The 16,501-nt window shown below is 41.1% G+C and overlaps 1 protein-coding gene and 1 long non-coding RNA gene across 3 annotated transcripts in view; one reads left to right on the plus strand and one right to left on the minus strand.

The window, feature by feature from the left end:
- Positions 1-5,547: 5,547 nt before the first annotated feature.
- On the minus strand, positions 5,548-13,016 carry LOC132404138 (uncharacterized). 2 transcript variants are annotated; one of them, XR_009515430.1, is made up of 3 exons: positions 12,638-12,993; positions 12,323-12,526; positions 5,548-11,207 (listed from the first exon to the last, which is right to left on the minus strand). It is a non-coding gene; the product is annotated as an uncharacterized LOC132404138 (long non-coding RNA). The 2 variants fall into 2 exon arrangements; XR_009515431.1 differs by having other exon boundaries at positions 5,548-12,526; positions 12,638-13,016.
- Positions 13,017-13,568: 552 nt separating this feature from the next.
- Positions 13,569-16,501, plus strand: part of setd1ba (SET domain containing 1B, histone lysine methyltransferase a) — a 153,908-nt gene continuing 150,975 nt past the window's right edge. Inside the window, exons 1-5 of the mRNA XM_059988198.1 lie at positions 13,569-14,852; positions 15,161-15,272; positions 15,433-15,587; positions 15,784-15,882; positions 16,061-16,331. Of these exons, the coding sequence (XP_059844181.1) occupies positions 15,200-15,272; positions 15,433-15,587; positions 15,784-15,882; positions 16,061-16,331 (598 nt within the window). The 5' untranslated portion in view covers positions 13,569-14,852; positions 15,161-15,199. The remainder of the gene's footprint in view (positions 14,853-15,160; positions 15,273-15,432; positions 15,588-15,783; positions 15,883-16,060; positions 16,332-16,501) is intronic.

The raw sequence follows: 16,501 nt of genomic DNA on the forward strand, positions 1-16,501 counted from the left end.
AAGCAACTGCAGTTTCTGGTCTCGTTGCCACCGCGTCTTAAAGGGCGAAGACGAGGAATGCCGGAAGAGCATGAGGCTGGACATTTATCATAAAGTGAAGCAAGCCATTCGGCCCAACCAGCGGCTGCTGGCCTTTGTTGCCAGCCCGAATCTCAAGCACTTCCTGCCTCAAGACAGATTTATCCTACAGTGAAGTAGCAGGGAAGATCATCACTGGAGTGGCGATGTGATAAATCTAAAAAAAATCATCAGGTCAATCGTTCTGCTCCTGTTTCTTCCCCTTCTCGCTCCTATCCTACACACGCTTGATCCTGCCCTCTGCTGACGTCCAGGCGAAGTTCTCTACGTAACCTCCGGTTTTATCTGAGTGTCCTAGTTCGCCCCCGCATTCCCAAAATGAGAAGGTTGGTTGGCTAAATGGCTACTGGCCAATTCCGTTGTGCTGGAATGTGAGTAAGGCAAAATGGTTTAGGGTAGGGTAAATTGATGCTCTGCGCTGACTTATTGGGTCAAAGGTCCTGTTTCTCTACTGTTTATGGGTAATTACTTTTACTTTGGATGTTTGGTAAGTCAAGCCAAGGTCGGACTGTGAAGAATCATGGAATGGTAGAACACGACAGCACAGAAATAGACCGTCCAGCTAAACTATTACAATTCCTATTGACCTGCATCCAGACCACAGCTGTATCTACCCCTCCCATTGCTATACAGATTCAAGTTTTTCTTAAATTTTGAAATCAAACTCAAATCCACCACTTCTGCTGGCAGCTCATTCCACACTCTCACTCCGAGTGAAGTACCCTCATGAAATATTTCATCTTTCACTCTTTATCCATGATCTCTAGTTCTAGTCACACCCAACTTCAGTGGAAAAAGCATGCTTGCACTTACCCTCTCATAATTTTGCATATCTGTCAAATCCCCTCATTCTCCTTAGCTCGAGGGAATGAAGTCCTAACCTATCCGACTTTTCCCTATAACTCAGATCCTCAAGTCCTGGCAACATACTTGTAAATTTTCTTTGCACTCTTTCAATCTGATTGATATCTTTCCTGTAGGTAGATGACTAGAACTGCACACTTAGTATTCCAAATTAGTCCTTTACAACTTCAACATAACATCCCAACTCCTGTAATTAGTCTTTTGATGTATGATGGTGAATGTGCCAAAAGCTTTCTTTATGATCCTATCTACCTGTGATGTCACTTTCAGGAATTATTGATCTGTATTCCCAGATCCTTCTGTTCTATCACACACCTTAGTGCCCTGCCACCCATCATGGAAGTCAAACCTTGGCTTGTCTCTGCGAAGTGCAACACTTCACACTCATCTGCCTTAAATTCCATCTGCATTTTTCCAGCTGGTGCAGATCCAATTGCAAGCCTTGAAAGCATTTCTCACTGTCCACTCTGCTCCCAGTTCTAGAGTCATCTGCAAATTTGCTAATCCAGTTTACTACACCATCATCTACATCATTGATATAGATGACAAAAAAATGAGGGACCCAGCACCAATCTCTGCAGCACACCATTAGTCACAGGCCTCCAGTCAAAGAGGCAACCATCTACTACCACTCTCTGGCTTCTCCTGCAAAGCCAATGTCTAATCCAATTTACTACCTCATCCTGAATGCCAAGCAACTGAACCTTCTTGATCAACTTCCCTTGCGGCACTTCGTCAAAGGCTTTGCTAAAATGGTAGGGCCCTGAGAATTCTGAAAACTAGGAGTACAAACAAGTACACAGTTCTCTGAAAGTGGCATCAGAGTTATACAAGGTAAAGAAGGCTTTTGGTATGCTGCCCTCCATCAGTCAAGGCTTTGAGTTTAGGAGCTGGGGCGTTATGTCGCAGTTGTACATCAAATTGGTGAGGCAATACACATCTAGATTATTGCATTAATGGGAGAAATCTGGTTAACCTAGGATAGGATGGATGTTATTACACTGGAAAGAGTGCAAAGATTTACACGAATGTTGCCAGGACTCTATGACTTGAGCTGTAGGGAGAGGTTGGACAGGCTAGGACTTGGGGCAGAGGAGTGAACTTATAGAGGTTATTAAATCACAAAAGGAGCAGAGAAAGGGTGCTAAGGAAAATAAATAAAAAAGGTTATAGTTCAGTGGAGAAAGATTTAATAAGTTTTTGAGGAACAACTACATCATACAGAATGTAGGTGGAATGAGTTGCCAAAATAAGTGCTTGAGACAGATACACCAATAGTATTTGGACAGGTACTGCATGGATAAGAAAGATTTAGAGGGATATGGACCAAAAGTAGGCAAATGAGACTACTGTCACCAGGATTGTGAAACCTGAAGAGCTTTAAAATATGAAATGGGGTCAGCATGAAAATGAGTAACAGAAGGATAAGCAAAAGTAGCAGTACTAAAGTACAAATGAAAAGCTGTTGCACCTGATTGCAACACACAAAGTGCCAGAGGAACTGAGTGGGTTAAGCAGCAACTATGCAGAGAACTGGGGAGTCAATGTTTTGGGTCAAGACCCCTTCATTTGGACAAGTTCAGGTGAAGGGTCTCAATCCAAAACATTGACCGGGTAGGAGTGGATACAGATGAGGACCAAACTACTCAACTAATTGGATTTAATCAGCTAATTGATGAAAGGAAATAGTTGAAAGAGCTGCAATTCTGTTAAAGGCTGCAGATAATCACAAGAGGAGAAAAATGATTTGCCCGTCATTCTACAGGACACCACTTGTAGTTTTCATAAGGGCAGTTTCACTGGTTGAATGGGAATGGAAACCTATTTGTGGGAAATTAAAATATACAGAGAAAGGTATTGATTTACTTGGAGACAAAAATACAAAGACTTTGGGAAAGAAATTCAATTTGGGCTTAGGTGGTGTGTAGCAAGACCAGATGGATCAATGAGGGAGGGAGACAGGCTAACCCCTATTGACATCAATGGATCTGGGGTTGAGAGGGTAAACAGCTTTAAGTTCCTTGGCATAGACATCACTGAGGGTCCCACATACTGGCTATGTAGTGAAAAAGGCACAACAGTACCTCTTTCATCTCAGACAGTTGAATTAGTTTGGTGTGGGCCCCCAAATCCTAAGAACTTTCTACAGGGTCACCACTGAGAACATCTTGACTGGTTGCATCACTGCCTGGTATGGGCACTGTACTTCCTTCAATCTCAGGACCCTGCAGGTGCTGACAGTCCAACGCATCTGTAGATGTGAACTTCCCACTATTTGGGACATTTACAAAGACAGGTGAGTAAAAAAAAAGCCCAAAGGACCATTGGGGACCCCAAGTCACCCCAACCACAAACTGTTCCAGCTGCTACCATCTGGAAAGCAGTAATGCAGCATAAAGGCCAGGACCAGCAGGCTCCAGAACAACTTTGTCCACCAGGCCATCAGACTGATTAATTGATGCTGAGACAGCTGTATCTCTGTTATATTGTTGTACATATTATTTATTATAAATTACTCCAAATTGTACTTTTAGATAGGAGTAAAGATTTTTACTCATGTATATGAAGGATGTAAGTAATAGTCATTTCAATTTAATTCTTTTGAAGAGATGTGTGAGATTGAAGGAGAGAACAAAATTCTTGTGAACCAATGATGTGTGTCTTGCATTATCTGCAGTAAATATTTCAACTCTGTCTTCTGGATTCATCTCACTTATCTTTCTCTTACCCTTTGAAAGCTCCAATGGAAAGGAACACAAGGGGCTACAGAGAATGGTGGACTCAGATTCAGTTTCATTTATTTATCTCATGTACATCAAAACATACAGTGCAATACTCTACAGGAGAAAACCTGCAGATGCTGGAAATCCGAGCAACACACACAAATGCTAGAGGAACTCAGCAAGCCAGGCAGCTTCTATGGAAAAGAGTATTGTCTATGTGTTGGGCTGAGATCCTTCATCAGAACTCACGTATTTGCATTAATAGCTAACACAACATAAGGATGTGCTGGGGTTAGCCTGCAAGTACCACCATTCATTCTGCCACCAACATAACATGCCCACCATGTCCACAAAACACACCAGCAATAACAGCAAAACAAGCCCCTTACCTCCCTCACTCCCACCCATATGCCGAGTCCTCCAATCCCAGGCCATCTCCAAGCTTCCAGTGGACATCATGGGTACAGCTTTCCCCACCATTGAGGGCATTTACAAGAGTGATATCTAAGGAAGGAAGCAGCCATCATCAGGGACCCCCAACAACTGGACCATGCCATTTTCACAATGATGCTCGAGTTACAGGAATATGAAGACTCATCTAAAGGTTCAAAACCAGCTTCTTCCCCAGTACCATCAGGTTCTTGAACTGACCTGAAAAACCTTAATACTTCCTTGGGCTACTGTATATATATATTTTTTTCATCTGTCTTAACCTTGCACTAGTGTTAGTATTGTTGCTTATGCTTGCACATGTTGTATGTTTTGTATAATTGATATTAGTTTACATTTACATTAACTTGTTTGCTCTCATCATGTACCATGCTGCTGCAGCAAAAGGCTAATTTTCACACCATTTATATCCTGTGTATGCATGCCCGTAACAATAAACTTGAACTAACCCTGTTCTCCCCCGAATGCCTTATCAAACGATTGATGTTCACTAAAAACAGAACTGTGAAGGACACTTACCCAATTCCAACTGCTCGGAGTAACTCCAGCTTCCCAGACTTGCTTGAAGTGAAGAATGCACCACTCAAGATCCTCCTTTCTGCAATGCACTTTGGCTGTTTTCAGTAACTTTCTACTTATTCTTAATTAAAGTTACAAAATAATCCATGATGGATGTTTCACTGTTTGATCTCTTAAGAGTCCAAAATAGTACTTTAAAGTGCTTATCTTATTCCCTCACAATCCTTGGCTATATCCCTTTTACAGTTCCAATATTTGGTTCATTTGTATAAGGAAATTTTTTTATTTATTATCACTCATTGGACTACTGACCAATTAAATGTTTATAGCCTCTCTAACATCCTTCCAGTTAACCCACGTATGCAAATTTCATGTTTATTTATAACCATAGGCATAAACACTCAATGGCCACTTTATTTGGTACACCTGCTTGTTAACTATCTAATCAGCTAATCATGTGGCTCAGAATGGGGAAGAAATGTGATCTAAGTGGCGTTGACCATGGAATGATTGTTGGTGCCAGATGGGTAAAAAAAATCCAGCAAGTGGCTGTTCTGTGGGTGAAAACACCTTGTTAATGAGAGAGGTCAGAGGAGAATGGCCAGACTGTTTCAAGCCGACAGGAAAGTGACCACGTGTTACAACAGTGATGTGCATTTCTGAGCACACATCAACTGGCTGGGTTACAGCAGCAGAACACCACCCTGGGTTCCACTCCTGTACCTAATAAGCTGACCACTGAGTGTACGTACACAGGGTACGAATGCAATGAAAGCTTGCTCTTTGCAGCAATAGTACATTACAAACGTAAGTTAACATAAGCTTAACATTAATTGTACATAACTTGCATGCCAAAAAATCTAAAATAATGACATTTGCACAAGTTGAGAGAACAAAGGAGTATAGTCTGAGGTAAGAGATAATACTTTATTAATCCCAAAGGAAAATACAGTGTCATAGTAGCATTACAAATGCACAGATACATAAATATTAGAAGTAGAATAAAAAATAAGTTACCTCAGGTAACAGGTGGGGGGGGGGGTCATCATTTCCCTGGCTATGGGTTGACTCATTATAGAGCCTAATGGCAAGGGTAAGAATTGCCTCATATAACACTCTTTGGAGCAGCACAGTTGTCTTAGTCTATTACTAAGTGATCCTATATTCAGTCAAAATGGTATGAGCCCTGCCAATTGCTATTTGTTCTTTATTGACTCGCTGCCTCCCCTCTTTATGAAAACTCTTCTAATACATGTTCCTCCCCATGCCTATAGGCACATTGGGCAGCAGCCTTGCTGTTTCTTTAGCGTTTGTTTTACAAGGCAGTTGCCAGCTTGACGCTCACCCAGCACAGATGGAAAATGTGCAAGGAGCCGGCTGGATTCGAACTTGGGATCACTTGTCTCATTCTGGTGCGGATGCCACTACACCACCGGCTGGCGATTCCAATATACGTAGCATACTTTTTTTTGACAGATTTTCCTCAGTGTCTCCATGTCCATGTTTCATTAATTTCATCACAACTATTTGCCCTATGCCCTCAGTTTTAATCTCTATATTAAATCACATTGTTCTACACTCCAATTTGGCAGTTTATCTTGTTATTGCACTTCTATCACCTCATTACTTTCCCTTTTGTCTGAGTCCTACAGTCATAGAGACTCAGCGGGATACAACACAGAAACAGGTCCTTCAGCCCATCAGATCCATGCTAATTATCAAACATCCATCTATATTAATCTCAATTATGGACACTTGATCTATGGCATTCTATGCTGTGGCAATTCAAGTGCTCATCTAGTAATCTAAATGTTTTGGGAGTATCTCCCTCCAACATCCTCTGCATATTCCAACCACCCTCTGTTGGGGGGGGGGGGGCGGGAGAGAGACAGAAGACCCCAGGTTCCCTCAAACTATTTTACTCCTTATCCATACCTATGCCCTGTAATTTTATACTTCTCTGCTGTGAGGAAGTTTCCCACTATCAATCCGATCTGTACCATCACAATATGAATACCTCTATTAAGTTCCCCTAAGACATCTTGGTACCAAGGAAAACGTCTCACCTTTCCACAATACTCCAACCAAGGCAAAGTCTTGATAAATCTCCTCTGCACCCTGCCTTGTGCAATCCCATACTGTGGTGATTGGAACTGTACCTAGCACTCCAACAGTGGTCAAACTTATATTTTATAATACCACAGTGTCACCTTCTTGCTCCAGGCCTGACTAATGAAGTCAAAAATCCCGGATGCCTTCTTCATCAGCTCACCCATCTGTGCTGCCACCTTCAGAGATCTTTGGATTTATACACCAAAGTCACACTGTTCCTTAATATGTCACAAAACCCTAAGATTCATTGCTTAAGTCCTACCATCGTTAGTCCTTCTTTACATTAGGATGAATTCCTGTTGTTGACCAGCCATTTTCCATCTGAACAACCTGTACATTAAGACAAGCAACCTCACAATCAACAGAAGTAACAACTTTGTGACATCTGTAAACTTATTAATTTTACCTCCTACATTTGCAACCAAAATTAAATTACATTACAAACAACAATGGTCCCTACACTCTTCTCTGTGGTCCACTATTGGTCAGAGGCTTCCAATCACAAAAGCAGCTCTCCCTTATCCCCTTTGCCTTGAGTTTCTCAGCACTATAACATTTGTCAACAGTCATGCTGAATATCTTTCAATTAATATAGCTCCACTCGGGTAGGTCAGCCCTGTCCCTCAGAAATTTTCTCAATGAACCTTCCATACCATTGATGTTAGATCACAGATCTGGAATTATATGAATTATCCCTGCTGCCTTTCTTGAACAGGCACATTTTTAAAACTGCTGCGCTTCTTGAATCAGCTGGTCAGCAAAGAGTGGAAAAAAAAGTCAGAGCCCCAACAATCTCCTTGCCTCCCAAAGCATTCTGGGACATATGCCATCTGGTTCTGTTTTTTTAAAAAAATGCCTCTTTCGGGATTGTAATAATTCTTTTTTAACGACATCTACAATTTCACTGACTCCTTGCTGAATTCTCTAACTGCAGTGTCCTTTCTTTAATGAATGCAAATGAGGAGTTTTAATTTCACACCTCATCTACATCCTCTGGCCCCCATACTCACATTGGCTCCTTGGTCTCTAATACCCATACTCTCACTGGTACCCCCCCCCCCCCCCCCCCACCATCCAGGCCATCAGAGTTATAGAAGCTTTAGGTCCCTCACCACTAGAGTCAGGAACATATTAACCTACAACCAGCAGCCTCCCAAAATGACATTGATAACTTCAGTTATCATTACTCTGATCTGACCCTATGGCCTACAGACTCTCTTTTAAGGACTTGTTACAACTTTTATGAGCAGTTTGTTTTCTCTTGCAGATCAGTTATTTTGTCAGTCTTTTTTTATGTACAGATTTTTGCAAAGTTCAATTGTATTTTATTCTTGTGAATGCCTGGAGAAAAATGTCTAAGTAGTATATGGTGTGTGTGTGTATATATATATATATATATATATATATATACACATATACACACACACACACACTAAATTTACTTTGAATTCTGGTGATCCTCATCTATATCTCCTGACATCCAGACTTACTATTCTCATTTTCACCTTTGTCAGAGTGCTCCCACTTGTTGGGTATATATGTAATTGCTTCCAGTCTACTTCTGTCAGCTCCCGTCCTGTGACATTGAAATTAGCCTTCCTTCAGTTCAGGACCTTAATTTCCACACTTTCCTCATCCCATGCTACCTTAAAACCTACAGAGTTATAGTCTGTCTCCAAAATCCCTCCCACTGAAACTTCATTCACTTGCCCACTTTGAGATTACGTCCAGTGTTACCCTTTCTCTTGTAGGACGAGCTCAATGAGCTCTCCTGAATGAATTTAAAAAATTCAAGCCCCTTTAAGATTTTCACAGTAAAATAATCCCAGTTAATATCAGGGGTAAATTGAATCAGAATCAGGTTTATTATCACCAGCATGTGACATGAAATTCGTTAACTTAGCAGTAGCAGTTCAATGCAATACATAATCTAGCAGACAGAAAAAAATAATGAACAATTACATATATTAAATAGATTAAAAAGTGCAAATAACAGAAATACTATATTAAAAAAAAGTGAGGTAGTGTCTAAAGATTCAATGTCTATTTAGGAATCGGATGGTGGTGGGGGGGGGGGGGGGGGGGGAGGGCAGGGAAGCTATTCCTGAATCACAGTGTGTGCCTTCAGGCTTCTGTACCTCCTACCTGATGTTAACAGTGAGAAAAGGGCGTGCCCTGGGTGCTGGAGGTCCTTAATAATGGACACTGCCTTTCTGAGACTCCACTCCCTAAAGATGTCCTGGGTGCTTTGTAGGCTAGTAGCCAAGATGGACCTGACTAGATTTACAACCTTCTGCAACTTCTTTCGGTCCTGTGCAGTTGCCCCTCCATACCAGACAGTGCTGCAGCCTGTCAGAATGCTCTCCATGGTATATTTATAGAAGTTTTGAGTATTTGTTGATGTGCCAAATCTCTTCAATCTCCTAATGAAGTATAGCCGCGGTCTTGCCTTCTTTATAACTACATCAATAATGTTGGAACTAGGTTGGATCCTCAGAGATCTTGACACCCAGGAACTTGAAATGCCCCAACTATAATGCTATCACACTTACATCTTTGATTTGTCTGCATATCTGCCTCTTTATCCCTTATTAACTGTTAGATGGCCTGTACTCTCAGCAACATGAGTGCCCCTTTTCATTCTTGTGTTCTACCCATCTACCCTCTCTTATGAAGACTTCTAAACAATCCAGACTGCAACACCACTGCTTATACCCTGCTGTCATACCCGAATATTCTTTATCCTGCTATGTCGAGTTGCCAGCCCTACCTTCTTTCAACCCTGCCCATGATAGCAACATTATCTGTTGCTCAAAGATAGACGTTCTCTGTCTTACTAGCCAAGATTCTATGCATTAAAATAGATGCAATTTAGCCCTCTATTCTTCCTGTATGCCTTGCATCTGCTCCAACTCCTGGACTGATCTAACTTCCGGATTTAACTATCATGCAAGGCCTTCATCGGTGTTTGATGGCTCTTGACCTGTACTCATAGGAGTTTAGAATGAGTGGGAGGATCTTATTGAAACCTATTGACTATTGAAAGGCTTGGATAGGGTGGACGTGGGGAGAAGACAGATGGATGGTATTGAAAAAGAAAAAATAAATCAGCCATGAACAAATAATGAAGCAGACTTGATGGGCTGAATGGTCTAATTCTGCTCCTATATTATCTGGAATATGCCCTCTTCTTATTACTACCATTGGAGAAGGCACAGGAGCCTGAAGACCCACCCTCAATGATTCAGAAACAGCTTCTTCCTCTCTGCCATCAGATTTCTGATCGGTATTTTATATAGTAATTTTGTCTTTGCACTGTACTGCCATAAAATAAATTTCATGTCATTAGTTGGTGACAATAAATCTCATTCTGAACTGTACATCTCCTCCATCAATCTATCTACTGTATCAGATTCCCCTCCCAAATTAGTTGAAACTCTCTCTATCAGCACAAGCAAACCTCCCTGCAAGAATTTAATTAAGAGTTTAAATTCTCAACAGTGGATCTTGAAATTGCATCTTTGGATCAATATGGTAACTTTACTACAAACCATTCTGCAAGACCATTCATAATTTTAGTTGTCCTATCACTGACTGAGTGCCTTCAGCTACCAAGGCCTTGTATACTGGAATTCCTTCTCTAAAATCTACACTTCAGTCTTCTTTATTTGAGAGCATTTAATCCTCTGATCCATTATTTCTTTAAATACCTTTTTAAAAATTCTGTCAAACAATACTCCAATGAAATGCTTCTAAATTTTACAGAATTTAAGGGTATCACATGTATACATTGTTACACAGAAATAACATTTTCTGAAATACATTAATTTCATTGTTTTCTGCACATTAAAGTCAATAAAGCAGTCACAATATAAATGAAAAAGTTGCTGGAATTCTTAAGAAATATGTAAAGGAAGTTATTACTGTATATTTCAATTACACAAAACAATATTTAATTGACACAAGAAAATGCAGATGCTGGAATTCCAAAGCAACACACAAAAGATGCTGGAGGAACTCAGCAGGTCAGGCAGCATCTATAGATCTGCTGAGTTCCTCCAGCATCTTGTGTGTGTTGCTTAATATTTCACTGGAAGTTTTAAAAACTCTTAATATGTGAACTGTTGCAAATGCTGTACTTTATGGCTTATTTTCACTTTTGTCTATGGTATTGCCACCTTTAAAGCAAATATGGAGCACTTCCTGGGAAAGGAATGCAGAGGCTTGGTGCATGACTAATTCAAATGCAAATATTTACCTTTTCACTGTAATATGGGGTTCCAAACAGCCAGCTCTGATTACTCAATGAATGGCTGAGCTACTGAGGCCAGCATATTCTCATGGTAAATCACCAGCTTGACGCTGACTTTCACTGGGATGGTATTAGGGATACTAGTCATCCTCAGAAATCCAGCGATAGTCTTCCATATCAACTATTCAGTTGGAACAAAGCCAAGCTGCCTATTGAATAAAAGGAGCACAAGACTCACATTTCAGCAATCGTTGTTTAGTCGGATGGTTATTATAGCTTACTCTTGAACATGTAGCTTATTACAGGAATTACCAGAAACTCAGAGATATTTTATCCAATCTTCAGGACTATCTTTTGACAGGATGTTACAGATTATTAACTGGAGTCAAACTCCTCCATCATTTAGTTATACTGTACATTTGTTATTGTATTTATTACCCACATACTGCAAATGGAAACAGTGAATGGCATCTATATAGATTTACAATAGAAATACCACTTGCAAGGTTTCTTTTATGACTGCCATATGAAAGTTAATAAATAGTTAACTTTTCACGTGCCTGAACATGTGAGAATGAAAAATACTGGCCCTCATTTTTTCCAGGGGCATAGCCCTACCAGAAATTTACTAAAAGATTAGCGTTTTATCTGAGAATAGCTAATATTTACAGATGCTCCCTCACTGCTTTCAGTTGCATTCTTAATACATTTCTTCAGACAATAATTTTCTGCATCTCTCAAACATATGCACGTCCCTCATTTCTCTCATGCTCGTCTGCGTTTGTTTTTCATTTTCCCAGTTTCGCACCTTTTTTCGCTTTCTTCATCACTTACCCAGAGTAGCACTTTGTAAAGAAAGATCTTGAACCATTTCCGGAAAACACCAATGACAGATAGAGGCCATCTGGCTTCAGCTAAATATATTTTTATCCGAACCATGATGGGGTTGGGGGTTGGAAAGATATTTTGGCGGACAACTGGGTGATCATGCTACCAACATTCATTCCATGATCTCTCGCATGAAGGAACTGACTGAAAGAATGCCGGCAGGGTCTGGACCGTCTTCCTCGGATGGATCATTGCATTGTGGTAGAAATTTGGGGTGGGGGAAGTGTTGAAAGAGAGAGCCATGCAACGCTCACACCTACCCAAAATAAACGTCGCTTTCAACAGATACAAACAAGTGGTAAGAAGAACTAGGGGCGAGTGCTAGAGCCTTCGAAAGCAAATTCATCCCTCGTTCACAGATTCGGTCCATATCCATCCTAAATCTCCTCAGCAATTGTCTCAAGGAAGAGCCACTTGACTACTGCACAATACTCACCGTGTTACATTTTTGCTTCTGGGACACATAACGCTATTCAGTAATGACCTCCGGCTGATATTTACTTGAGTGCAGGCAATGAAATGACTGCAAGATTTAGCGGCTCTAACGATTTTCTCAAATGTGCGCCACTGCCGCCAGAACAAATGGCCTCCATTTTCTTCTCCTCACCCGTTGAAGCTCATCAGCATAATTTAAGAAAGGCTTGTGGGGAGGGGAGGTGAAAAGAGAAAAAAAAGAGGGCATTTTTAACCGTGCTGCGCTTAGAATTACTGGTGGGAAATATTCTGAGACCAGTCTAAAACGTGCTTTTACTTTCACTGTTTCCACGGTTTGTTTTCCTCATCGAAACAAACGTATTTCGCAGCTCACACGGAGAGACCGCGGCCTACACTTTCCCGCAACTAATCTGAAAAAACTGTAGCCACCAAATAAATCAGCAAATCTGTATACTCTTTCTCAGACCAACCGCACCAGACGTCGGCTCCATTTTGTTTCGGCAGCTCCATTTCTTTGCTCAACAGCCTGTCTACACGACAAAAATAGACAACGCCTAAAGGCCGCCTGTAATCCGAAACCGTTTCTGGAAACCACAGGCGCCCACACCTCAAACAATACAAGCACGAAACCTAGAAAAGGCTAAAAAGTCTTCTTTTTCTCTCTATCAGCAGCCTGCGATGACGTTAGGCTCTAATAACTTACATTCCATCAGAATGGGTGGAATCTTTTAAATGCATGTAGAACCATAATTTCCCCATAAATCAGTTTTTTTCGGTTGCGTCGATTTTGCTGAAGTTTGCTGTTGAAGAAGTTTGCTGAAGAAAAGTTACAAGTTTGCTGAAGAAAAGGGCCACGCTGGCAGTACTGGATAATCGCCCTTTTAAGTCTAGATTTTTAGAAATGCTCCAGTAAGGCGTAAAGATCAAGTGGAATGCTGTGCAAAGGCCTTCGAGTGAAAATGAAATGCCTCAAACCAATGCAGGCGCAATTTAAACATTGCTGTTAGTATGCGATATAGACAATTAGAAACATTAAAAAATAGTAGTTGAATCACACATTAAAAATCTGTACTATCCATACTAATGGCATTGTTCCAAGCACAGTCAGTACTTTCCTGAATTCAGATTATATAACAAAAGTGGTACAGACCTTAGTTTTAATCCAGGTTTAAAATAATGTCTCTCACACACACACGGCAGTTTACGGACACGCCACCTGCCATAAATATATTTTGAGACAAACATCATGTTTGCTAAAAATATCTTCATACAGAAATAGCTTGCCATATAAGAAAGCATGGAGAGGCCAACGGCAGTCCTGGGTAAAGATCCCACTTTAATTTAAGAACAAAAAGGACGTCGGAAGTCAAACGTTGTATATTTGTTTTCCTTTCAGATGCTGTCTCAGAATCACACGACTTTCAAAGCTATATTTATCTGGAGTAAAACGTAAGGGGTTAGAAATACAATTTCGAAAATATTTGTTTTAGTCGAAACAAAAAAAAATGTTGCTTTTTAATAGGTTATCTGATATGTGTTCTAGGATAGTGTATTGAAACGACCATGTTACAGGCCACAAATACACCAATTAAAAATAAAATTGAGTAGTTCAGTGTTAGCGTTGTCAAATAAAGAACAACGCCAATCTGCCTCAAGAAAAAAAATATTAAAGCAAGCCATCCATTGTGTAAAGTTGAAAATAAATGTTGTCTATATTGAAAAATACAACCTGAGAAATATGAACATCTTTTAAAAAGAAAACCAACCTTAAGACTTACATTACATTTACAAATACAAATGTACTGCTAAACGATTCCTGTCTTTAAAAAACATCCTTTTATAATTATATAAAAAAACACATTTTGCTTCATTTTTCTTTACAAAGGCTTCATTTCAATGTAACTGCAGACGGGCAAGCCGTGACCTAGTTTCGACCCCAAGATGAATTCCAAAAAGGAAAGGTTTTTTTAAAAAAATAAGAATATTCTTCAGTACTTCGAAAGAGTGCATCCGATTCGTCACCAGCTCTTCAAATGTGGCGGAAGATTGAAGAATCTAGATTCCTGATTTGGAAAAAAAAAGGAGGAAGCCACTGTGCTGGGGAGTGGGAAGGAGAGCCCTACTCCAAGGTTCCACGGCTCCTCTAGCGCTCCCATTCGCACACAAAGCCTAATGTGAACCTCTCTGTTCCAGGAGCTGCTTGAAAAACCGCACAAGCCCCATGCAATCCCCCTTCTGATTGGCTGCCTTTGCCAACCACCTTTTAACAAGCAAAATCGGCCAACCATTCAAACCACTCGGAAGTTAACCATTGTGTGACGGAGCGGCCGAGTATCCCCGGCCCTTGCAACGGTGTCGCCGTCAAAGCAACGACCGGGGACAGCTCGGCTGCGCGGACGGGCAATGGCGAAATGGAAGTTAATGCTCAATTGGAGTGCTCAAACTTGAACCACCTATACCCATCTTGTTTGGGGACCCAATTTCACGCTACGTAAATATGGTCGGATTCCCACTTCTGATTCAAAATTACTGTAAGTGGGTTTGAAGCCGGGTAAATCACGGAGGTGGCGAAATCCGAGGCGCCCAAAGTCCAACTGCGTTGAAAAAATACACGTTTAAATTGTCGTTTCGACCGGCCGAGTGGGTCAATATTTTTTTTGGAACGGATTGAAGCGTTGAATGTGCGGAGGGAATGGAAGGCTAGTTAATCTCCCCGGAGCAGGCGGGTGGATTGTGGGATACGTAGACTGAGCAGAAGCACACAATATGTGTTGGCTCGCAAAAAGGAGGCAGGGGTTCTACAATGTAATCTAATCAGCGAAATGTAATTGTTTTGCAGATCACGCCGTTCGGTCCCAAACCTTAGAAATCGACGACAATGTCTTTCAAAGAGCTGAGACCTGGCGAGAAACCGAGGCACCACGAAGATCATGGCAAGAAACAGAGTTCAAGTGAGATTGTTTTTCTCTCGTCTCTCTTTCTCTAATGGTCCAACGGGCTTAGATTCCCCATTTAATGTGCAACGCATTCGTGGAAGGCAGAGGAAAATATGAAGAACTGAGGCACTGATTAGCTTTGTTTGAAATCTTCTTGTGGTTTTGCCGTTTGCAGGTTTGATCAATGGGATGGAGCACAGCCACGCAGGAGGGAGTTCAGCAGAGAGAAAAAGTCACCATTGGCGAAGTTATAAGTTGATTATTGACCCAGCGTTGAAGAAGGGACAGCACAAACTCTACCGCTATGATGGTCAAAATTTCAGTCTCCCCGTGAGTATTGCTGTGGCAGTGTTTGCCTCGGTGTTTGCTGTGTTTTGCAGAGGATGCTGCCATTGTTACAATGTTAGAAGCGAATAAAGTTACATTATGGTTTGTCCTGTCAGGTTCTCTTAAACTTGTATATTTTGTTTACTACACGTTCTTAACTTCCCCCCTCCAAAGCAGTGTTAAAACATTGTCGTTACAGAATCCTGGTGTTCCACCGGTTGATACCGTCAGAGACCCTCGGCTTGGACGTATGTGGACCAAAAGCAAAGAGATGGTTTTGCCTGTTCCAAAATTTAAAGTAAGTTGAGGAAGTCGGGACGGTTTTTCCACTATTTGAATATTCATTTTTGTCGGTAGCATATCACTCCAACATTTTTACTTTGCAACTCCAGAACGGGAATAAACAAATATAAAACTTCTCTTTTTGATTAGAGATAGAGGGTAAATTTGATTGAATGTACTCCTGGTGCCAACAGATCGACGAGCATTACGTGGGACCCGTACCTCCTAAGCAGGTTACGTTTGCAAAGCTGAACGACAACATTCGAGAGGGGTTTCTGCTGGACATGTGCAAGAAATACGGCGAGGTGGAAGAAGTGGAGATACTTTACAATCCCAAGAATAAAAAGCACTTGGGAATCGCTAAAGTGGTGTTTGCGACGGTGAAGGGAGCGAAAGATACAGTCCAGCACCTCCACAGCACTTCCGTGATGGGAAACATCATCCATGTGGAACTCGACACCAAAGGTGGAAAGAAGTTACTTTTATTTACGTGCGTTCTACCGGACTGGCTGTCGCTAAGGTCATGTTCGTTTTATTATCGGGGTTGTCATTTAAATATCTAATATTGACTCATTTTCACGGCGTTTGCTAGTCACGTGGACATACAAATGCAAGTTGTTTAATGTTGCTAGGAA

Source organism: Hypanus sabinus, chromosome 13, assembly GCF_030144855.1.
Source record: "Hypanus sabinus isolate sHypSab1 chromosome 13, sHypSab1.hap1, whole genome shotgun sequence".
Lineage (NCBI taxonomy): Eukaryota > Metazoa > Chordata > Chondrichthyes > Myliobatiformes > Dasyatidae > Hypanus > Hypanus sabinus.